A 27,461-nucleotide genomic window follows, 5' to 3' on the forward strand; every position below is an offset into this window, starting at 1 on the left:
ATTTGTGATATTTCACCCATAATCCCCATACAGATCAATAATTATACCCATATTCCTATCAGAAGTAGATGAAATATGTTCCTGAGCATGTGTATTTGTGATATTTCACCCATAATCCCCATACAGAACAATAGTTATACCCATATTCCTATCAGAAGTAGATGAAATATGTTCCTGGGCATGTGTATTTGTGATATTTCACCCATAATCCCCATACAGAACAATAATTATACCTATATTCCTATCAGAAGTAGATGAAGTATGTTCCTGGGCATGTGTATTTGTGATATTCCACCCATAATCCCCATACAGATCAATAGATATACCCATATTCCTATCAGAAGTAGATGAAGTATGTTCCTGGGCATGTGTATTTGTGATATTTCACCCATAATCCCCATACAGATCAATAGATATACCCATATTCCTATCAGAAGTAGATGAAATATGTTCCTGGGCATGTGTATTTGTGATATTTCACCCATAATCCCCATACAGAACAATAATTATACCCATATTCCTATCAGAAGTAGATGAAGTATGTTCCTGGGCATGTGTATTTGTGATATTTCACCCATAATTCCCATACAGAACAATAATTATACCCATATTCCTATCAGAAGTAGATGAAGTATGTTCCTGGGCATGTGTATTTGTGATATTTCACCCATAATTCCCATACAGAACAATAATTATACCCATATTCCTATCAGAAGTAGATGAAGTATGTTCCTTGGCATGTGTATTTGTGATATTTCACCCATAATCCCCATACAGAACAATAATTATACCCATATTCCTATCAGAAGTAGATGAAGTATGTTCCTGGGCATGTGTATTTGTGATATTTCACCCATAATTCCCATACAGAACAATAATTATACCCATATTCCTATCAGAAGTAGATGAAGTATGTTCCTGGGCATGTGTATTTGTGATATTTCACCCATAATCCCCATACAGAACAATAATTATACCCATATTCCTATCAGATGTAGATGAAGTATGTTCCTGGGCATGTGTATTTGTGATATTCCACCCATAATCCCCATACAGATCAATAGATATACACATATTCCTATCAGAAGTAGATGAAATATGTTCCTGGGCATGTGTATTTGTGATATTCCACCCATAATCCCCATACAGATCAATAGATATACACATATTCCTATCAGAAGTAGATGAAGTATGTTCCTGGGCATGTGTATTTGTGATATTTCACCCATAATCCCCATACAGATCAAAAGTTATACTCATATTCCTATCAGAAGTAGATGAAGTATGTTCCTGGGCATGTGTATTTGTGATATTTCACCCATAATCCCCATACAGATCAATAATTATACTCATATTCCTATCAGAAGTAGATGAAGTATGTTCCTGGGCATGTGTATTTGTGATATTTCACCCATAATCCCCATACAGATCAATAGTTATATTCATATTCCTATCAGTAGATGAAGTATGTTCCTGGGCATGTGTATTTGTGATATTTCACCCATAATCCCCATACAGATCAATAATTATACCCATATTCCTATCAGAAGTAGATGAAGTATGTTCCTGAGCATGTGTATTTGTGATATTTCACCCATAATCCCCATACAGAACAATAGATATACCCATATTCCTATCAGAACTAGATGAAGTATGTTCCTGGGCATGTGTATTTGTGATATTTCACCCATAATCCCCATACAGATCAATAATTATACCCATATTCCTATCAGAAGTAGATGAAATATGTTCCTGAGCATGTGTATTTGTGATATTTCACCCATAATCCCCATACAGAACAATAATTATACCCATATTCCTATCAGATGTAGATGAAGTATGTTCCTGGGCATGTGTATTTGTGATATTCCACCCATAATCCCCATACAGATCAATAGATATACACATATTCCTATCAGAAGTAGATGAAATATGTTCCTGAGCATGTGTATTTGTGATATTCCACCCATAATCCCCATACAGATCAATAGATATACACATATTCCTATCAGAAGTAGATGAAGTATGTTCCTGGGCATGTGTATTTGTGATATTTCACCCATAATCCCCATACAGATCAAAAGTTATACTCATATTCCTATCAGAAGTAGATGAAGTATGTTCCTGGGCATGTGTATTTGTGATATTTCACCCATAATCCCCATACAGATCAATAATTATACCCATATTCCTATCAGAAGTAGATGAAGTATGTTCCTGGGCATGTGTATTTGTGATATTTCACCCATAATCCCCATACAGATCAATAGTTATATTCATATTCCTATCAGTAGATGAAGTATGTTCCTGGGCATGTGTATTTGTGATATTTCACCCATAATCCCCATACAGATCAATAATTATACCCATATTCCTATCAGAAGTAGATGAGATATGTTCCTGAGCATGTGTATTTGTGATATTTCACCCATAATCCCCATACAGAACAATAGATATACCCATATTCCTATCAGAAGTAGATGAAGTATGTTCCTGGGCATGTGTATTTGTGATATTTCACCCATAATCCCCATACAGATCAATAGATATACCCATATTCCTATCAGAAGTAGATGAAGTATGTTCCTGGGCATGTGTATTTGTGATATTTCACCCATAATCCCCATACAGAACAATAATTATACCCATATTCCTATCAGAAGTAGATGAAGTATGTTCCTGGGCATGTGTATTTGTGATATTTCACCCATAATCCCCATACAGAACAATAATTATACCCATATTCCTATCAGAAGTAGATGAAGTATGTTCCTGAGCATGTGTATTTGTGATATTTCACCCATAATCCCCATACAGATCAATAATTATACCCATATTCCTATCAGAAGTAGATGAAGTATGTTCCTGGTCATGTGTATTTGTGATATTTCACCCATAATCCCCATACAGATCAATAATTATACCCATATTCCTATCAGAAGTAGATGAAGTATGTTCCTGGGCATGTGAATATGTGATATTTCACCCATAATCCCCATACAGATCAATAATTATACCCATATTCCTATCAGAAGTAGATGAAGTATGTTCCTGGGCATGTGAATATGTGATATTTCACCCATAATCCCCATACAGATCAATAGATATACCCATATTCCTATCAGAAGTAGATGAAGTATGTTCCTGGTCATGTGTATTTGTGATATTTCACCCATAATCCCCATACAGATCAATAATTATACCCATATTCCTATCAGAAGTAGATGAAGTATGTTCCTGGGCATGTGAATATGTGATATTTCACCCATAATCCCCATACAGATCAATAATTATACCCATATTCCTATCAGAAGTAGATGAAGTATGTTCCTGGGCATGTGTATTTGTGATATTTCACCCATAATCCCCATACAGATCAATAATTATACCCATATTCCTATCAGAAGTAGATGAAGTATGTTCCTGGTCATGTGTATTTGTGATATTTCACCCATAATCCCCATACAGATCAATAATTATACCCATATTCCTATCAGAAGTAGATGAAATATGTTCCTGGTCATGTGTATTTGTGATATTTCACCCATAATCCCCATACAGATCAATAATTATACCCATATTCCTATCAGAAGTAGATGAAGTATGTTCCTGAGCATGTGTATTTGTGATATTTCACCCATAATCCCCATACAGAACAATAGTTATACCCATATTCCTATCAGAAGTAGATGAAGTATGTTCCTGGGCATGTATATTTGTAATATTTCACCCATAATCCCCATACAGAACAATAGATATACACATATTCCTATCAGAAGTAGATGAAGTATGTTCCTGGGCATGTGTATTTGTGATATTTCACCCATAATCCCCATACAGATCAATAGATATACCCATATTCCTATCAGAAGTAGATGAAATATGTTCCTGGTCATGTGTATTTGTGATATTTCACCCATAATCCCCATACAGATCAATAATTATACTCATATTCCTATCAGAAGTAGATGAAGTATGTTCCTGGGCATGTGTATTTGTGATATTTCACCCATAATCCCCATACAGATCAATAGATATACCCATATTCCTATCAGAAGTAGATGAAATATGTTCCTGGGCATGTGTATTTGTGATATTTCACCCATAATCCCCATACAGAACAATAATTATACCCATATTCCTATCAGAAGTAGATGAAGTATGTTCCTGGGCATGTGTATTTGTGATATTCCACCTATAATCCCCATACAGATCAATAGATATACCCATATTCCTATCAGAAGTAGATGAAGTATGTTCCTGGGCATGTGTATTTGTGATATTTCACCCATAATCCCCATACAGATCAATAGATATACCCATATTCCTATCAGAAGTAGATGAAATATGTTCCTGGGCATGTGTATTTGTGATATTTCACCCATAATCCCCATACAGAACAATAATTATACCCATATTCCTATCAGAAGTAGATGAAATATGTTCCTGAGCATGTATATTTGTGATATTTCACCCATAATCCCCATACAGATCAATAATTATACCCATATTCCTATCAGAAGTAGATGAAGTATGTTCCTGAGCATGTGTATTTGTGATATTTCACCCATAATCCCCATACAGAACAATAATTATACCCATATTCCTATCAGAAGTAGATGAAGTATGTTCCTGAGCATGTGTATTTGTGATATTTCACCCATAATCCCCATACAGAACAATAATTATACCCATATTCCTATCAGAAGTAGATGAAGTATGTTCCTGGGCATGTGTATTTGTGATATTTCACCCATAATCCCCATACAGATCAATAATTATACCCATATTCCTATCAGAAGTAGATGAAGTATGTTCCTGGTCATGTGTATTTGTGATATTTCACCCATAATCCCCATACAGAACAATAATTATACCCATATTCCTATCAGAAGTAGATGAAGTATGTTCCTGAGCATGTGTATTTGTGATATTTCACCCATAATCCCCATACAGAACAATAATTATACCCATATTCCTATCAGAAGTAGATGAAATATGTTCATGAGCATGTGTATTTGTGATATTTCACCCATAATCCCCATACAGATCAATAGATATACCCATATTCCTATCAGAAGTAGATGAAGTATGTTCCTGGGCATGTGTATTTGTGATATTTCACCCATAATCCCCATACAGAACAATAATTATACCCATATTCCTATCAGAAGAAGATGAAATATGTTCCTGGGCATGTGTATTTGTGATATTTCACCCATAATCCCCATACATATCAATAGATATACCCATATTCCTATCAGAAGTAGATGAAGTATGTTCCTGAGCATGTGTATTTGTGATATTTCACCCATAATCCCCATACAGATCAATAGATATACCCATATTCCTATCAGAAGTAGATGAAGTATGTTCCTGGGCATGTGTATTTGTGATATTTCACCCATAATCCCCATACAGATCAATAATTATACCCATATTCCTATCAGAAGTAGATGAAATATGTTCCTGGGCATGTGTATTTGTGATATTTCACCCATAATCCCCATACAGAACAATAATTATACCCATATTCCTATCAGAAGTAGAGGAAGTATGTTCCTGGGCATGTGTATTTGTGATATTCCACCCATAATCCCCATACAGATCAATAGATATACCCATATTCCTATCAGAAGTAGATGAAGTATGTTCCTGGGCATGTGTATTTGTGATATTTCACCCATAATCCCCATACAGATCAATAGATATACCCATATTCCTATCAGAAGTAGATGAAGTATGTTCCTGGGCATGTGTATTTGTGATATTTCACCCATAATCCCCATACAGAACAATAATTATACCCATATTCCTATCAGAAGTAGATGAAGTATGTTCCTGGGCATGTGTATTTGTGATATTTCACCCATAATTCCCATACAGAACAATAATTATACCCATATTCCTATCAGAAGTAGATGAAGTATGTTCCTTGGCATGTGTATTTGTGATATTTCACCCATAATCCCCATACAGAACAATAATTATACCCATATTCCTATCAGAAGTAGATGAAGTATGTTCCTGGGCATGTGTATTTGTGATATTTCACCCATAATTCCCATACAGAACAATAATTATACCCATATTCCTATCAGAAGTAGATGAAGTATGTTCCTGGGCATGTGTATTTGTGATATTTCACCCATAATCCCCATACAGAACAATAATTATACCCATATTCCTATCAGATGTAGATGAAGTATGTTCCTGGGCATGTGTATTTGTGATATTCCACCCATAATCCCCATACAGATCAATAGATATACACATATTCCTATCAGAAGTAGATGAAATATGTTCCTGGGCATGTGTATTTGTGATATTCCACCCATAATCCCCATACAGATCAATAGATATACACATATTCCTATCAGAAGTAGATGAAGTATGTTCCTGGGCATGTGTATTTGTGATATTTCACCCATAATCCCCATACAGATCAAAAGTTATACTCATATTCCTATCAGAAGTAGATGAAGTATGTTCCTGGGCATGTGTATTTGTGATATTTCACCCATAATCCCCATACAGATCAATAATTATACCCATATTCCTATCAGAAGTAGATGAAGTATGTTCCTGGGCATGTGTATTTGTGATATTTCACCCATAATCCCCATACAGATCAATAGTTATATTCATATTCCTATCAGTAGATGAAGTATGTTCCTGGGCATGTGTATTTGTGATATTTCACCCATAATCCCCATACAGATCAATAATTATACCCATATTCCTATCAGAAGTAGATGAAGTATGTTCCTGAGCATGTGTATTTGTGATATTTCACCCATAATCCCCATACAGAACAATGGATATACCCATATTCCTATCAGAAGTAGATGAAGTATGTTCCTGGGCATGTGTATTTGTGATATTTCACCCATAATCCCCATACAGATCAATAATTATACCCATATTCCTATCAGAAGTAGATGAAATATGTTCCTGAGCATGTGTATTTGTGATATTTCACCCATAATCCCCATACAGAACAATAATTATACCCATATTCCTATCAGATGTAGATGAAGTATGTTCCTGGGCATGTGTATTTGTGATATTCCACCCATAATCCCCATACAGATCAATAGATATACACATATTCCTATCAGAAGTAGATGAAATATGTTCCTGAGCATGTGTATTTGTGATATTCCACCCATAATCCCCATACAGATCAATAGATATACACATATTCCTATCAGAAGTAGATGAAGTATGTTCCTGGGCATGTGTATTTGTGATATTTCACCCATAATCCCCATACAGATCAAAAGTTATACTCATATTCCTATCAGAAGTAGATGAAGTATGTTCCTGGGCATGTGTATTTGTGATATTTCACCCATAATCCCCATACAGATCAATAATTATACCCATATTCCTATCAGAAGTAGATGAAGTATGTTCCTGGGCATGTGTATTTGTGATATTTCACCCATAATCCCCATACAGATCAATAGTTATATTCATATTCCTATCAGTAGATGAAGTATGTTCCTGGGCATGTGTATTTGTGATATTTCACCCATAATCCCCATACAGATCAATAATTATACCCATATTCCTATCAGAAGTAGATGAGATATGTTCCTGAGCATGTGTATTTGTGATATTTCACCCATAATCCCCATACAGAACAATAGATATACCCATATTCCTATCAGAAGTAGATGAAGTATGTTCCTGGGCATGTGTATTTGTGATATTTCACCCATAATCCCCATACAGAACAATAATTATACCCATATTCCTATCAGAAGTAGATGAAATATGTTCCTGGGCTTGTGTATTTGTGATATTTAACCCATAATCCCCATACAGAACAATAATTATACCCATATTCCTATCAGAAGTAGATGAAGTATGTTCCTGGGCATGTGTATTTGTGATATTTCACCCATAATCCCCATACAGATCAATAGATATACCCATATTCCTATCAGAAGTAGATGAAATATGTTCCTGGGCATGTGTATTTGTGATATTTCACCCATAATCCCCATACAGAACAATAATTATACCCATATTCCTATCAGAAGTAGATGAAGTATGTTCCTGGGCATGTGTATTTGTGATATTTCACCCATAATCCCCATACAGATCAATAGATATACCCATATTCCTATCAGAAGTAGATGAAATATGTTCCTGGGCATGTGTATTTGTGATATTTCACCCATAATCCCCATACAGAACAATAGATATACCCATATTCCTATCAGAAGTAGATGAAGTATGTTCCTGGGCATGTGTATTTGTGATATTCCACCCATAATCCCCATACAGATCAATAGATATACCCATATTCCTATCAGAAGTAGATGAAGTATGTTCCTGGGCATGTGTATTTGTGATATTTCACCCATAATCCCCATACAGATCAATAGATATACCTATATTCCTATCAGAAGTAGATGAAATATGTTCCTGGGCATGTGTATTTGTGATATTTCACCCATAATCCCCATACAGAACAATAATTATACCCATATTCCTATCAGAAGTAGATGAAATATGTTCCTGAGCATGTGTATTTGTGATATTTCACCCATAATCCCCATACAGATCAATAATTATACCCATATTCCTATCAGAAGTAGATGAAGTATGTTCCTGAGCATGTGTATTTGTGATATTTCACCCATAATCCCCATACAGAACAATAATTATACCCATATTCCTATCAGAAGTAGATGAAGTATGTTCCTGAGCATGTGTATTTGTGATATTTCACCCATAATCCCCATACAGAACAATAATTATACCCATATTCCTATCAGAAGTAGATGAAGTATGTTCCTGGGCATGTGTATTTGTGATATTTCACCCATAATCCCCATACAGATCAATAATTATACCCATATTCCTATCAGAAGTAGATGAAGTATGTTCCTGGTCATGTGTATTTGTGATATTTCACCCATAATCCCCATACAGAACAATAATTATACCCATATTCCTATCAGAAGTAGATGAAGTATGTTCCTGAGCATGTGTATTTGTGATATTTCACCCATAATCCCCATACAGAACAATAATTATACCCATATTCCTATCAGAAGTAGATGAAGTATGTTCCTGGGCATGTGTATTTGTGATATTTCACCCATAATCCCCATACAGATCAATAATTATACCCATATTCCTATCAGAAGTAGATGAAGTATGTTCCTGGTCATGTGTATTTGTGATATTTCACCCATAATCCCCATACAGAACAATAATTATACCCATATTCCTATCAGAAGAAGATGAAATATGTTCCTGGGCATGTGTATTTGTGATATTTCACCCATAATCCCCATACAGATCAATAGATATACCCATATTCCTATCAGAAGTAGATGAAGTATGTTCCTGAGCATGTGTATTTGTGATATTTCACCCATAATCCCCATACAGATCAATAGATATACCCATATTCGTATCAGAAGTAGATGAAGTATGTTCCTGGGCATGTGTATTTGTGATATTTCACCCATAATCCCCATACAGATCAATAATTATACCCATATTCCTATCAGAAGTAGATGAAATATGTTCCTGAGCATGTGTATTTGTGATATTTCACCCATAATCCCCATACAGAACAATAGTTATACCCATATTCCTATCAGAAGTAGATGAAATATGTTCCTGGGCATGTGTATTTGTGATATTTCACCCATAATCCCCATACAGAACAATAATTATACCTATATTCCTATCAGAAGTAGATGAAGTATGTTCCTGGGCATGTGTATTTGTGATATTCCACCCATAATCCCCATACAGATCAATAGATATACCCATATTCCTATCAGAAGTAGATGAAGTATGTTCCTGGGCATGTGTATTTGTGATATTTCACCCATAATCCCCATACAGATCAATAGATATACCCATATTCCTATCAGAAGTAGATGAAATATGTTCCTGGGCATGTGTATTTGTGATATTTCACCCATAATCCCCATACAGAACAATAATTATACCCATATTCCTATCAGAAGTAGATGAAGTATGTTCCTGGGCATGTGTATTTGTGATATTTCACCCATAATTCCCATACAGAACAATAATTATACCCATATTCCTATCAGAAGTAGATGAAGTATGTTCCTGGGCATGTGTATTTGTGATATTTCACCCATAATTCCCATACAGAACAATAATTATACCCATATTCCTATCAGAAGTAGATGAAGTATGTTCCTTGGCATGTGTATTTGTGATATTTCACCCATAATCCCCATACAGAACAATAATTATACCCATATTCCTATCAGAAGTAGATGAAGTATGTTCCTGGGCATGTGTATTTGTGATATTTCACCCATAATTCCCATACAGAACAATAATTATACCCATATTCCTATCAGAAGTAGATGAAGTATGTTCCTGGGCATGTGTATTTGTGATATTTCACCCATAATCCCCATACAGAACAATAATTATACCCATATTCCTATCAGATGTAGATGAAGTATGTTCCTGGGCATGTGTATTTGTGATATTCCACCCATAATCCCCATACAGATCAATAGATATACACATATTCCTATCAGAAGTAGATGAAATATGTTCCTGGGCATGTGTATTTGTGATATTCCACCCATAATCCCCATACAGATCAATAGATATACACATATTCCTATCAGAAGTAGATGAAGTATGTTCCTGGGCATGTGTATTTGTGATATTTCACCCATAATCCCCATACAGATCAAAAGTTATACTCATATTCCTATCAGAAGTAGATGAAGTATGTTCCTGGGCATGTGTATTTGTGATATTTCACCCATAATCCCCATACAGATCAATAATTATACCCATATTCCTATCAGAAGTAGATGAAGTATGTTCCTGGGCATGTGTATTTGTGATATTTCACCCATAATCCCCATACAGATCAATAGTTATATTCATATTCCTATCAGTAGATGAAGTATGTTCCTGGGCATGTGTATTTGTGATATTTCACCCATAATCCCCATACAGATCAATAATTATACCCATATTCCTATCAGAAGTAGATGAAGTATGTTCCTGAGCATGTGTATTTGTGATATTTCACCCATAATCCCCATACAGAACAATAGATATACCCATATTCCTATCAGAACTAGATGAAGTATGTTCCTGGGCATGTGTATTTGTGATATTTCACCCATAATCCCCATACAGATCAATAATTATACCCATATTCCTATCAGAAGTAGATGAAATATGTTCCTGAGCATGTGTATTTGTGATATTTCACCCATAATCCCCATACAGAACAATAATTATACCCATATTCCTATCAGATGTAGATGAAGTATGTTCCTGGGCATGTGTATTTGTGATATTCCACCCATAATCCCCATACAGATCAATAGATATACACATATTCCTATCAGAAGTAGATGAAATATGTTCCTGAGCATGTGTATTTGTGATATTCCACCCATAATCCCCATACAGATCAATAGATATACACATATTCCTATCAGAAGTAGATGAAGTATGTTCCTGGGCATGTGTATTTGTGATATTTCACCCATAATCCCCATACAGATCAAAAGTTATACTCATATTCCTATCAGAAGTAGATGAAGTATGTTCCTGGGCATGTGTATTTGTGATATTTCACCCATAATCCCCATACAGATCAATAATTATACCCATATTCCTATCAGAAGTAGATGAAGTATGTTCCTGGGCATGTGTATTTGTGATATTTCACCCATAATCCCCATACAGATCAATAGTTATATTCATATTCCTATCAGTAGATGAAGTATGTTCCTGGGCATGTGTATTTGTGATATTTCACCCATAATCCCCATACAGATCAATAATTATACCCATATTCCTATCAGAAGTAGATGAGATATGTTCCTGAGCATGTGTATTTGTGATATTTCACCCATAATCCCCATACAGAACAATAGATATACCCATATTCCTATCAGAAGTAGATGAAGTATGTTCCTGGGCATGTGTATTTGTGATATTTCACCCATAATCCCCATACAGATCAATAGATATACCCATATTCCTATCAGAAGTAGATGAAGTATGTTCCTGGGCATGTGTATTTGTGATATTTCACCCATAATCCCCATACAGAACAATAATTATACCCATATTCCTATCAGAAGTAGATGAAGTATGTTCCTGGGCATGTGTATTTGTGATATTTCACCCATAATCCCCATACAGAACAATAATTATACCCATATTCCTATCAGAAGTAGATGAAGTATGTTCCTGAGCATGTGTATTTGTGATATTTCACCCATAATCCCCATACAGATCAATAATTATACCCATATTCCTATCAGAAGTAGATGAAGTATGTTCCTGGGCATGTGTATTTGTGATATTTCACCCATAATCCCCATACAGATCAATAATTATACCCATATTCCTATCAGAAGTAGATGAAGTATGTTCCTGGTCATGTGTATTTGTGATATTTCACCCATAATCCCCATACAGAACAATAATTATACCCATATTCCTATCAGAAGTAGATGAAGTATGTTCCTGAGCATGTGTATTTGTGATATTTCACCCATAATCCCCATACAGAACAATAATTATACCCATATTCCTATCAGAAGTAGATGAAGTATGTTCCTGGGCATGTGTATTTGTGATATTTCACCCATAATCCCCATACAGATCAATAATTATACCCATATTCCTATCAGAAGTAGATGAAGTATGTTCCTGGTCATGTGTATTTGTGATATTTCACCCATAATCCCCATACAGAACAATAATTATACCCATATTCCTATCAGAAGAAGATGAAATATGTTCCTGGGCATGTGTATTTGTGATATTTCACCCATAATCCCCATACAGATCAATAGATATACCCATATTCCTATCAGAAGTAGATGAAGTATGTTCCTGAGCATGTGTATTTGTGATATTTCACCCATAATCCCCATACAGATCAATAGATATACCCATATTCGTATCAGAAGTAGATGAAGTATGTTCCTGGGCATGTGTATTTGTGATATTTCACCCATAATCCCCATACAGATCAATAATTATACCCATATTCCTATCAGAAGTAGATGAAATATGTTCCTGAGCATGTGTATTTGTGATATTTCACCCATAATCCCCATACAGAACAATAGTTATACCCATATTCCTATCAGAAGTAGATGAAATATGTTCCTGGGCATGTGTATTTGTGATATTTCACCCATAATCCCCATACAGAACAATAATTATACCTATATTCCTATCAGAAGTAGATGAAGTATGTTCCTGGGCATGTGTATTTGTGATATTCCACCCATAATCCCCATACAGATCAATAGATATACCCATATTCCTATCAGAAGTAGATGAAGTATGTTCCTGGGCATGTGTATTTGTGATATTTCACCCATAATCCCCATACAGATCAATAGATATACCCATATTCCTATCAGAAGTAGATGAAATATGTTCCTGGGCATGTGTATTTGTGATATTTCACCCATAATCCCCATACAGAACAATAATTATACCCATATTCCTATCAGAAGTAGATGAAGTATGTTCCTGGGCATGTGTATTTGTGATATTTCACCCATAATTCCCATACAGAACAATAATTATACCCATATTCCTATCAGAAGTAGATGAAGTATGTTCCTGGGCATGTGTATTTGTGATATTTCACCCATAATTCCCATACAGAACAATAATTATACCCATATTCCTATCAGAAGTAGATGAAGTATGTTCCTTGGCATGTGTATTTGTGATATTTCACCCATAATCCCCATACAGAACAATAATTATACCCATATTCCTATCAGAAGTAGATGAAGTATGTTCCTGGGCATGTGTATTTGTGATATTTCACCCATAATTCCCATACAGAACAATAATTATACCCATATTCCTATCAGAAGTAGATGAAGTATGTTCCTGGGCATGTGTATTTGTGATATTTCACCCATAATCCCCATACAGAACAATAATTATACCCATATTCCTATCAGATGTAGATGAAGTATGTTCCTGGGCATGTGTATTTGTGATATTCCACCCATAATCCCCATACAGATCAATAGATATACACATATTCCTATCAGAAGTAGATGAAATATGTTCCTGGGCATGTGTATTTGTGATATTCCACCCATAATCCCCATACAGATCAATAGATATACACATATTCCTATCAGAAGTAGATGAAGTATGTTCCTGGGCATGTGTATTTGTGATATTTCACCCATAATCCCCATACAGATCAAAAGTTATACTCATATTCCTATCAGAAGTAGATGAAGTATGTTCCTGGGCATGTGTATTTGTGATATTTCACCCATAATCCCCATACAGATCAATAATTATACCCATATTCCTATCAGAAGTAGATGAAGTATGTTCCTGGGCATGTGTATTTGTGATATTTCACCCATAATCCCCATACAGATCAATAGTTATATTCATATTCCTATCAGTAGATGAAGTATGTTCCTGGGCATGTGTATTTGTGATATTTCACCCATAATCCCCATACAGATCAATAATTATACCCATATTCCTATCAGAAGTAGATGAAGTATGTTCCTGAGCATGTGTATTTGTGATATTTCACCCATAATCCCCATACAGAACAATAGATATACCCATATTCCTATCAGAACTAGATGAAGTATGTTCCTGGGCATGTGTATTTGTGATATTTCACCCATAATCCCCATACAGATCAATAATTATACCCATATTCCTATCAGAAGTAGATGAAATATGTTCCTGAGCATGTGTATTTGTGATATTTCACCCATAATCCCCATACAGAACAATAATTATACCCATATTCCTATCAGATGTAGATGAAGTATGTTCCTGGGCATGTGTATTTGTGATATTCCACCCATAATCCCCATACAGATCAATAGATATACACATATTCCTATCAGAAGTAGATGAAATATGTTCCTGAGCATGTGTATTTGTGATATTCCACCCATAATCCCCATACAGATCAATAGATATACACATATTCCTATCAGAAGTAGATGAAGTATGTTCCTGGGCATGTGTATTTGTGATATTTCACCCATAATCCCCATACAGATCAAAAGTTATACTCATATTCCTATCAGAAGTAGATGAAGTATGTTCCTGGGCATGTGTATTTGTGATATTTCACCCATAATCCCCATACAGATCAATAATTATACCCATATTCCTATCAGAAGTAGATGAAGTATGTTCCTGGGCATGTGTATTTGTGATATTTCACCCATAATCCCCATACAGATCAATAGTTATATTCATATTCCTATCAGTAGATGAAGTATGTTCCTGGGCATGTGTATTTGTGATATTTCACCCATAATCCCCATACAGATCAATAATTATACCCATATTCCTATCAGAAGTAGATGAGATATGTTCCTGAGCATGTGTATTTGTGATATTTCACCCATAATCCCCATACAGAACAATAGATATACCCATATTCCTATCAGAAGTAGATGAAGTATGTTCCTGGGCATGTGTATTTGTGATATTTCACCCATAATCCCCATACAGATCAATAGATATACCCATATTCCTATCAGAAGTAGATGAAGTATGTTCCTGGGCATGTGTATTTGTGATATTTCACCCATAATCCCCATACAGAACAATAATTATACCCATATTCCTATCAGAAGTAGATGAAGTATGTTCCTGGGCATGTGTATTTGTGATATTTCACCCATAATCCCCATACAGAACAATAATTATACCCATATTCCTATCAGAAGTAGATGAAGTATGTTCCTGAGCATGTGTATTTGTGATATTTCACCCATAATCCCCATACAGATCAATAATTATACCCATATTCCTATCAGAAGTAGATGAAGTATGTTCCTGGTCATGTGTATTTGTGATATTTCACCCATAATCCCCATACAGATCAATAATTATACCCATATTCCTATCAGAACTAGATGAAGTATGTTCCTGGGCATGTGTATTTGTGATATTTCACCCATAATCCCCATACAGATCAATAATTATACCCATATTCCTATCAGAAGTAGATGAAATATGTTCCTGAGCATGTGTATTTGTGATATTTCACCCATAATCCCCATACAGAACAATAATTATACCCATATTCCTATCAGATGTAGATGAAGTATGTTCCTGGGCATGTGTATTTGTGATATTCCACCCATAATCCCCATACAGATCAATAGATATACACATATTCCTATCAGAAGTAGATGAAATATGTTCCTGAGCATGTGTATTTGTGATATTCCACCCATAATCCCCATACAGATCAATAGATATACACATATTCCTATCAGAAGTAGATGAAGTATGTTCCTGGGCATGTGTATTTGTGATATTTCACCCATAATCCCCATACAGATCAAAAGTTATACTCATATTCCTATCAGAAGTAGATGAAGTATGTTCCTGGGCATGTGTATTTGTGATATTTCACCCATAATCCCCATACAGATCAATAATTATACCCATATTCCTATCAGAAGTAGATGAAGTATGTTCCTGGGCATGTGTATTTGTGATATTTCACCCATAATCCCCATACAGATCAATAGTTATATTCATATTCCTATCAGTAGATGAAGTATGTTCCTGGGCATGTGTATTTGTGATATTTCACCCATAATCCCCATACAGATCAATAATTATACCCATATTCCTATCAGAAGTAGATGAGATATGTTCCTGAGCATGTGTATTTGTGATATTTCACCCATAATCCCCATACAGAACAATAGATATACCCATATTCCTATCAGAAGTAGATGAAGTATGTTCCTGGGCATGTGTATTTGTGATATTTCACCCATAATCCCCATACAGATCAATAGATATACCCATATTCCTATCAGAAGTAGATGAAGTATGTTCCTGGGCATGTGTATTTGTGATATTTCACCCATAATCCCCATACAGAACAATAATTATACCCATATTCCTATCAGAAGTAGATGAAGTATGTTCCTGGGCATGTGTATTTGTGATATTTCACCCATAATCCCCATACAGAACAATAATTATACCCATATTCCTATCAGAAGTAGATGAAGTATGTTCCTGAGCATGTGTATTTGTGATATTTCACCCATAATCCCCATACAGATCAATAATTATACCCATATTCCTATCAGAAGTAGATGAAGTATGTTCCTGGGCATGTGTATTTGTGATATTTCACCCATAATCCCCATACAGATCAATAATTATACCCATATTCCTATCAGAAGTAGATGAAGTATGTTCCTGGTCATGTGTATTTGTGATATTTCACCCATAATCCCCATACAGAACAATAATTATACCCATATTCCTATCAGAAGTAGATGAAGTATGTTCCTGAGCATGTGTATTTGTGATATTTCACCCATAATCCCCATACAGAACAATAATTATACCCATATTCCTATCAGAAGTAGATGAAGTATGTTCCTGGGCATGTGTATTTGTGATATTTCACCCATAATCCCCATACAGATCAATAATTATACCCATATTCCTATCAGAAGTAGATGAAGTATGTTCCTGGTCATGTGTATTTGTGATATTTCACCCATAATCCCCATACAGAACAATAATTATACCCATATTCCTATCAGAAGAAGATGAAATATGTTCCTGGGCATGTGTATTTGTGATATTTCACCCATAATCCCCATACAGATCAATAGATATACCCATATTCCTATCAGAAGTAGATGAAGTATGTTCCTGAGCATGTGTATTTGTGATATTTCACCCATAATCCCCATACAGATCAATAGATATACCCATATTCGTATCAGAAGTAGATGAAGTATGTTCCTGGGCATGTGTATTTGTGATATTTCACCCATAATCCCCATACAGATCAATAATTATACCCATATTCCTATCAGAAGTAGATGAAATATGTTCCTGAGCATGTGTATTTGTGATATTTCACCCATAATCCCCATACAGAACAATAGTTATACCCATATTCCTATCAGAAGTAGATGAAATATGTTCCTGGGCATGTGTATTTGTGATATTTCACCCATAATCCCCATACAGAACAATAATTATACCTATATTCCTATCAGAAGTAGATGAAGTATGTTCCTGGGCATGTGTATTTGTGATATTCCACCCATAATCCCCATACAGATCAATAGATATACCCATATTCCTATCAGAAGTAGATGAAGTATGTTCCTGGGCATGTGTATTTGTGATATTTCACCCATAATCCCCATACAGATCAATAGATATACCCATATTCCTATCAGAAGTAGATGAAATATGTTCCTGGGCATGTGTATTTGTGATATTTCACCCATAATCCCCATACAGAACAATAATTATACCCATATTCCTATCAGAAGTAGATGAAGTATGTTCCTGGGCATGTGTATTTGTGATATTTCACCCATAATTCCCATACAGAACAATAATTATACCCATATTCCTATCAGAAGTAGATGAAGTATGTTCCTGGGCATGTGTATTTGTGATATTTCACCCATAATTCCCATACAGAACAATAATTATACCCATATTCCTATCAGAAGTAGATGAAGTATGTTCCTTGGCATGTGTATTTGTGATATTTCACCCATAATCCCCATACAGAACAATAATTATACCCATATTCCTATCAGAAGTAGATGAAGTATGTTCCTGGGCATGTGTATTTGTGATATTTCACCCATAATTCCCATACAGAACAATAATTATACCCATATTCCTATCAGAAGTAGATGAAGTATGTTCCTGGGCATGTGTATTTGTGATATTTCACCCATAATCCCCATACAGAACAATAATTATACCCATATTCCTATCAGATGTAGATGAAGTATGTTCCTGGGCATGTGTATTTGTGATATTCCACCCATAATCCCCATACAGATCAATAGATATACACATATTCCTATCAGAAGTAGATGAAATATGTTCCTGGGCATGTGTATTTGTGATATTCCACCCATAATCCCCATACAGATCAATAGATATACACATATTCCTATCAGAAGTAGATGAAGTATGTTCCTGGGCATGTGTATTTGTGATATTTCACCCATAATCCCCATACAGATCAAAAGTTATACTCATATTCCTATCAGAAGTAGATGAAGTATGTTCCTGGGCATGTGTATTTGTGATATTTCACCCATAATCCCCATACAGATCAATAATTATACCCATATTCCTATCAGAAGTAGATGAAGTATGTTCCTGGGCATGTGTATTTGTGATATTTCACCCATAATCCCCATACAGATCAATAGTTATATTCATATTCCTATCAGTAGATGAAGTATGTTCCTGGGCATGTGTATTTGTGATATTTCACCCATAATCCCCATACAGATCAATAATTATACCCATATTCCTATCAGAAGTAGATGAAGTATGTTCCTGAGCATGTGTATTTGTGATATTTCACCCATAATCCCCATACAGAACAATAGATATACCCATATTCCTATCAGAACTAGATGAAGTATGTTCCTGGGCATGTGTATTTGTGATATTTCACCCATAATCCCCATACAGATCAATAATTATACCCATATTCCTATCAGAAGTAGATGAAATATGTTCCTGAGCATGTGTATTTGTGATATTTCACCCATAATCCCCATACAGAACAATAATTATACCCATATTCCTATCAGATGTAGATGAAGTATGTTCCTGGGCATGTGTATTTGTGATATTCCACCCATAATCCCCATACAGATCAATAGATATACACATATTCCTATCAGAAGTAGATGAAATATGTTCCTGAGCATGTGTATTTGTGATATTCCACCCATAATCCCCATACAGATCAATAGATATACACATATTCCTATCAGAAGTAGATGAAGTATGTTCCTGGGCATGTGTATTTGTGATATTTCACCCATAATCCCCATACAGATCAAAAGTTATACTCATATTCCTATCAGAAGTAGATGAAGTATGTTCCTGGGCATGTGTATTTGTGATATTTCACCCATAATCCCCATACAGATCAATAATTATACCCATATTCCTATCAGAAGTAGATGAAGTATGTTCCTGGGCATGTGTATTTGTGATATTTCACCCATAATCCCCATACAGATCAATAGTTATATTCATATTCCTATCAGTAGATGAAGTATGTTCCTGGGCATGTGTATTTGTGATATTTCACCCATAATCCCCATACAGATCAATAATTATACCCATATTCCTATCAGAAGTAGATGAGATATGTTCCTGAGCATGTGTATTTGTGATATTTCACCCATAATCCCCATACAGAACAATAGATATACCCATATTCCTATCAGAAGTAGATGAAGTATGTTCCTGGGCATGTGTATTTGTGATATTTCACCCATAATCCCCATACAGATCAATAGATATACCCATATTCCTATCAGAAGTAGATGAAGTATGTTCCTGGGCATGTGTATTTGTGATATTTCACCCATAATCCCCATACAGAACAATAATTATACCCATATTCCTATCAGAAGTAGATGAAGTATGTTCCTGGGCATGTGTATTTGTGATATTTCACCCATAATCCCCATACAGAACAATAATTATACCCATATTCCTATCAGAAGTAGATGAAGTATGTTCCTGAGCATGTGTATTTGTGATATTTCACCCATAATCCCCATACAGATCAATAATTATACCCATATTCCTATCAGAAGTAGATGAAGTATGTTCCTGGTCATGTGTATTTGTGATATTTCACCCATAATCCCCATACAGATCAATAATTATACCCATATTCCTATCAGAAGTAGATGAAGTATGTTCCTGGGCATGTGAATATGTGATATTTCACCCATAATCCCCATACAGATCAATAATTATACCCATATTCCTATCAGAAGTAGATGAAGTATGTTCCTGGGCATGTGAATATGTGATATTTCACCCATAATCCCCATACAGATCAATAGATATACCCATATTCCTATCAGAAGTAGATGAAGTATGTTCCTGGTCATGTGTATTTGTGATATTTCACCCATAATCCCCATACAGATCAATAATTATACCCATATTCCTATCAGAAGTAGATGAAGTATGTTCCTGGGCATGTGAATATGTGATATTTCACCCATAATCCCCATACAGATCAATAATTATACCCATATTCCTATCAGAAGTAGATGAAGTATGTTCCTGGTCATGTGTATTTGTGATATTTCACCCATAATCCCCATACAGATCAATAATTATACCCATATTCCTATCAGAAGTAGATGAAATATGTTCCTGGTCATGTGTATTTGTGATATTTCACCCATAATCCCCATACAGATCAATAATTATACCCATATTCCTATCAGAAGTAGATGAAGTATGTTCCTGAGCATGTGTATTTGTGATATTTCACCCATAATCCCCATACAGAACAATAGTTATACCCATATTCCTATCAGAAGTAGATGAAGTATGTTCCTGGGCATGTATATTTGTAATATTTCACCCATAATCCCCATACAGAACAATAGATATACACATATTCCTATCAGAAGTAGATGAAGTATGTTCCTGGGCATGTGTATTTGTGATATTTCACCCATAATCCCCATACAGATCAATAGATATACCCATATTCCTATCAGAAGTAGATGAAATATGTTCCTGGTCATGTGTATTTGTGATATTTCACCCATAATCCCCATACAGATCAATAATTATACTCATATTCCTATCAGAAGTAGATGAAGTATGTTCCTGGGCATGTGTATTTGTGATATTTCACCCATAATCCCCATACAGATCAATAGATATACACATATTCCTATCAGAAGTAGATGAAATATGTTCCTGGTCATGTGTATTTGTGATATTTCACCCATAATCCCCATACAGATCAATAATTATACCCATATTCCTATCAGAAGTAGATGAAGTATGTTCCTGGTCATGTGTATTTGTGATATTTCACCCATAATCCCCATACAGATCAATAGATATACACATATTCCTATCAGAAGTAGATGAAGTATGTTCCTGGGCATGTGTATTTTTGATATTTCACCCATAATCCCCATACAGATCAATAGATATTCCCATATTCCTATCAGAAGTAGATGAAGTATGTTCCTGGGCATGTGTATTTGTGATATTTCACCCATAATCCCCATACAGATCAATAATTATACCCATATTCCTATCAGAAGTAGATGAAGTATGTTCCTGGGCATGTGAATATGTGATATTTCACCCATAATCCCCATACAGAACAATAATTATACCCATATTCCTATCAGAAGTAGATGAAGTATGTTCCTGAGCATGTGTATTTGTGATATTCCACCCATAATCCCCATACAGATCAATAATTATACTCATATTCCTATCAGAAGTAGATGAAGTATGTTCCTGGGCATGTGTATTTGTGATATTTCACCCATAATCCCCATACAGATCAATAATTATACCCATATTCCTATCAGAAGTAGATGAAGTATGTTCCTGGGCATGTGAATATGTGATATTTCACCCATAATCCCCATACAGATCAATAATTATACCCATATTCCTATCAGAAGTAGATGAAGTATGTTCCTGGGCATGTGAATATGTGATATTTCACCCATAATCCCCATACAGATCAATAATTATACCCATATTCCTATCAGAAGTAGATGAAGTATGTTCCTGGGCATGTGTATTTGTGATATTTCACCCATAATCCCCATACAGATCAATAGATATACCCATAGTCCTATGAGATGTTGATGAGATATATCACCAGGCATGTGTAACCCGATATTCTACACATAATCCCATATAGTTACAATCTTTTTTCCCTGGTTCTATTATTAAACTTTAATCCAGCCCTGTGGATGTTCTGATTCATTTAAGTATTTCCATTGAATTCCCTTCTTGCTATATTACAAAAAGTCATTTCCTGGGCTGCATTTGTAAAATGTGCTGCCATCTAGTGGTGGAGTCTTGTATTGCAGCCCATCATCCCATCATCCCATCATCCCAATATGCAGTTTAGTCCGTCCCCCAAAAAAAAAACATGGAAAAAAACGCAACTTGTGCCCACAGTCTGAGACTTTTGAAATAGTGACATGTCCTCTTCCATGTTGTAGTCCTGCAGGCAAATTATACCCTGACATTGCATGATTTCCCTGGCACTACATGATTGAGGCTATGTGCACACGATGCGGATTTTGCTGCGGATCCGCACCGTTTCCGCAGCTGTGGATCCGCAGCAGTTTCCCATTAGTTTACAGTACAATGTAAACCTATGGGAAACTAAATCCGCAGTGCACATGCTGTGGAAAAAAACGCGCGGAAATGCAGTGTTTTATTTTCCGCAGCATGTCAATTCTTTGTGCGGAATCCGCAGCGTTTTTACATCTGCTTCCTTAGAAAACTTCAGATGTAAATCCGCAGCGGAATCCACAATAGAAAACGCGATAAATCCGCAGGAAAAACCGCAGCGGTTTTGCACTGCGGATTTATCAAATCCGCAGCGGAAAAATCCGCAGAGGAGCTTTCTACGTGTGCACATACCCTAAATCAACTTAGTTTGGTAACAAAAAGTTCCTCTAACAATATCAGTTTACAAGTGCTCAGCACAGAAATGTTCTAAAATTATGAAAGTTTCCAACCTTTTAACCCCTTCACATTACAGCCAATTTCCATTTTTTCACTGGAAAGTGGGAAAAAAAATCCAAATGCATTTGAAATTGCAAAAAAAAATATTTTTTTATTTATCATGGTCACTATATATTAAAACTGACCAAGAAATATTATTCTCCAGTCCAGGTCAGCACAGTTACGCAGATACCAAACATGTATAGTTGTTTTTTTTTTTTTAAGTAGTGGAAAAACATGTGGAAATTTGTAAGAATGTCGCCATTTTCCGAGATCTGTAATGTTTTCTATTTTAGGGAAATGGGACTGTGTGAGGGCTTAGGCTAGTTTCACACATCGTTTTTTTCGCAGCATGCCGATTCCGGCGTAGCGCTGGATCGCATAATTTGTTAAAACTGGATGGGACGGATCTGGATTTCAACCGGATCCGATGTCCGGATCCGGCGAGAAACCGGATCTGTCCCATCCGGTTGGCATCCGTTTTGTCCGGTTTTCCATCCGGTTTTTGACGGATCCGGTTTCTAAGAACGCCCCTGGGAGGCTCCAAAATGTGATTGGCCCTCTTAAAACTACATATACAGTCTTCCTACAGCCCATCAGTCACAGGTTGGAGAGGAGCAAGTGTTTGGAGAGAAAGATGGATGTCGTTATTGCGAAGATTCTGCAGAACAATGTGGATTTCATTGTGGAGGCGAATCACTTGAAAGCAATTGTTCCGGAGAAGGAGCGAGAGAGACAACGCATCAGACTTCTGCGCCGACGCCGTTTGTGGATCCACCCCATCACCGCACAGAGAATGACACGTGGGGTGTTTTCTACATTGCACATGGAGCTACGAGGAAACCCAGAGAAATTTTTCTCATATGTGCGGATGAAAGCGGAGAACTTTGATCTATTGGTGGACCAAACTGAACATCTCATCCGAAGGAGTGATACGAATTGCCGATTCTCTATTTCACCGGCCGAGCGTCTGATGGTCACTCTTCGGTAAGCCATTTTTATTGTATGCACTCCTGTAGTACACTTTAATTGATTTGTAATTTGATTTTGTAGTAATTTCTGTCTTGATTTTGTTCACAGATTCCTTGCTACTGGAGAATCCCTTTCGTCACTACATTTCCAGTTCAGACTGGGAATTTCCACCATCTCTGGAATTGTAAAGCACACTTGCCGCGCACTGTGGGTCTCTTTGCACAATGAATTTATACCACATCCCACAATGGAGAATTGGTTGGAAGTAGCTGGGAAATTCCAGCAAGTGTTTCAGTTTCCCAGTTGGGCGCGGTGGACGGGAAACATATCCGTATCGTGAAACCGGCTGCATCTGGATCTGAATATTTTAACTATAAAAAGTACTTTTCCTTTGTGCTGATGGCCATCGCCGATGCGGATTACAAATTTGTAGCAGTGGATATTGGGGCATATGGCCGCTCTAATGATTCCTAAGTTTTCAAACTGTCTGCAATGGGGCGTCATTTGTATGGAAACAGCTTTCTATTACCCACCTTCCCCCCCCCCCCTTCCAAGACCACTGCCTCAAACCTCTGGGCCACCAATGCCTCTTGTTTGTGTTGGGGATGAAGCCTTCCAGCTGTCACAGCATCTGTGAGACCCTACTCCAGTCATGGATTAACCCAAACTAGAAGAATTTTTAACTACCGCCTCACACGTGCACGGAGAATGGTGGAGTGCACTTTTGGGATTTTGACCGCCAAATGGAGAGTTCTACTGACATCTATAAACTTGAACACAGACACTGTTGACGAGGTGGTGAAAGCTTGTGTTGTCCTGCACAATTATTTGATATCCAAGGAACAGATTTCCATTGAGGACCACTCTGAAGAAACCACCTTGGCTGATTATAACAACATTACGTCTAGAAGTTCGGTGACAGTTCGGCAGAATACTTTATGTCACCGGAAGGAAAAATAGACTGGCAGGATGAGAGAGTTTGAACAATTTGTCTTTGACCTTGTAACCGTATTTTACCTTCTTTTACCCAAGTTGAGTACCTCTTTGGGTTCTACCAAAAGTATTTTACCTCTACCAATAAACCTTTAACCGAAGTGTTAACTATACCTTATAAAGAAGATACAAATTTGCTTTAAAAACACAGTTTTATTAAACCTTTTTTGAACAAAACAATAATAAAATTCTGTTTGGCAACACAAAAAGAAACTTTATTTGGCTGCGCCAAAACTTAGAGGTTTGAATACGTTGGGGTGGAGATAGTGCTGGAGGGGCTGTCAGATAGGGACACTTCGACAGTGGGAGTGTGGAGAGAGGAATTTGGTGGTGGTGGGGAAGGATCAATAGGTAGTGGTGAAGGGGTGGAGAAAGCAAGTGAACGGGTGGACAGGAAACTGGGAGTTGGGTTAGGAATTTGGTATGATGGAGGGGTGTAGCTGATGGCTTGGGAGGATTGGGAGGCAGAAGCGTTGATGGGTGGAGAAGGGGGTTGGGACATGATGGGTGAAGGAGGCTGGAGGTAGTGGGCAGGGAGAGGAGGCGCGGAAGATGTTGGGAACTGGTATGGGGAGGGATGTTCATACTGGTCTGGATGGTGGGAAGGGGCACGGGCGGGACACTGGTAGTGGTCTGGATGGTGGGACGGGGCACGGTCATGATGTGGGTAATGGTGAGGTTCGTGGGATGGGGCTCAGGCACGTTGCTGGTACAGGTCAGGAGGATGGTAGTGGCTGTAGTGAGGGACAGTGGCTGAAGGGGGGGGCAGGGGTAGGAGGGGTGGCAAGTGCTGTGGCTTTGGAGGCAATGAGCGCTAGAGTAGACTGGCAGGCTTCCATTACTTGCATACGCTGATCAGTAGATAGCTCCATTTGCTCGAGTACCAACAGGAATAAAGTGTGGTTCGGTGACTGACTTGCTTCTGAACGCATCGTTAGCAGAAGTGTATGCAACTCGAGTATGCTTTTATTTATTAAATTGAAACCTGCAGCCATTTGCTCGGACAAAACTTTGAGACAGTTCTGGAAGGATGCGTTCAAGTGCAAGAACTCGGGCGCATAGCTCTGTACCTGACCCCTCTGCCGCTGGCGCTCCGAAGCCACAGGTGTACTAAAGGCGGCAGCAGCAGAGGAGTGGGGTACAGGAAAAGCTATATCCTCACCAGCAGATTCATGCAATGGAACCGGCCAGGATGCTCCAGCGCTGGTGGATGGTACCAAGGGATCAGATGGGTTGGAAGGCTGGGAAGGTGCAGAGGGGCCGGGACTGTCGAAGTGTCCCTCAGTGGCGGACTCCTGAGGGATCGCCCAAGAAGGATTCAACTGTGCTGCAGGCTCCCGAGTGCTCCCGACAGGGCTGTGGAACAAAGAAAAAAAAAAGTAATTAATATACTGATATTGCATGGCCCTTTCTGAAACAACAAAAGAGGGTTAAACATGTAAAACATTGCTTATGACATGTGGTGGGTAATATTTACCTTCGTGTCACCACTTACGTTCTTGATTCTGGGCCCGAACATCGAGGTCCTCCCAGTTCTCAACTAGCTGTTGGCATACTTGTTCCCAGAGTCGACGGGTCACTATGACATCAGCATGGCGGCGGTCACCCATGTTCCACAGCGGCTCCCTGTCTCGGATCAAATCGATGAGGAGGTCAATATTGAGGCCGACCTCCTCACCGTCCGAATAAGGAGCACGCTGTGAAGCCTGTTATAAAAAAGGACAAAAAAATAAAATTAGATTCAAAACATAAAGAAAATACCAAAAAAAAAAAGAGAAAAAAAAAGCTGCTTACACGATGACGGCCACCACGACTCTCATGCCGACGACCCTGGGAGCCACTCGGAGGACCTCTTGATGGAGCACTAGAATCCGAACTCTAAAAGAAAAACATAA

The 27,461-nt window shown here is 36.9% G+C and overlaps 2 protein-coding genes across 7 annotated transcripts in view; both read left to right on the forward strand.

Moving 5' to 3' along the window:
- The window catches only part of LOC138647928 (uncharacterized), a 223,022-nt gene that overhangs the window by 39,577 nt on the left and 155,984 nt on the right, over positions 1-27,461 (forward strand). The gene's annotated exons all lie outside the window — the stretch shown is intronic.
- Positions 23,994-27,083, forward strand: LOC138647930 (uncharacterized). Its single transcript, XM_069737307.1, has 2 exons — positions 23,994-24,588; positions 24,682-27,083. Exons 1-2 carry the CDS (start codon positions 24,032-24,034, stop codon positions 24,911-24,913), a joined length of 789 nt encoding a protein of 262 aa, XP_069593408.1. The 5' UTR covers positions 23,994-24,031; the 3' UTR covers positions 24,914-27,083.

This window comes from Ranitomeya imitator, chromosome 8 (assembly GCF_032444005.1).
Source record: "Ranitomeya imitator isolate aRanImi1 chromosome 8, aRanImi1.pri, whole genome shotgun sequence".
NCBI classification, from domain to species: domain Eukaryota; kingdom Metazoa; phylum Chordata; class Amphibia; order Anura; family Dendrobatidae; genus Ranitomeya; species Ranitomeya imitator.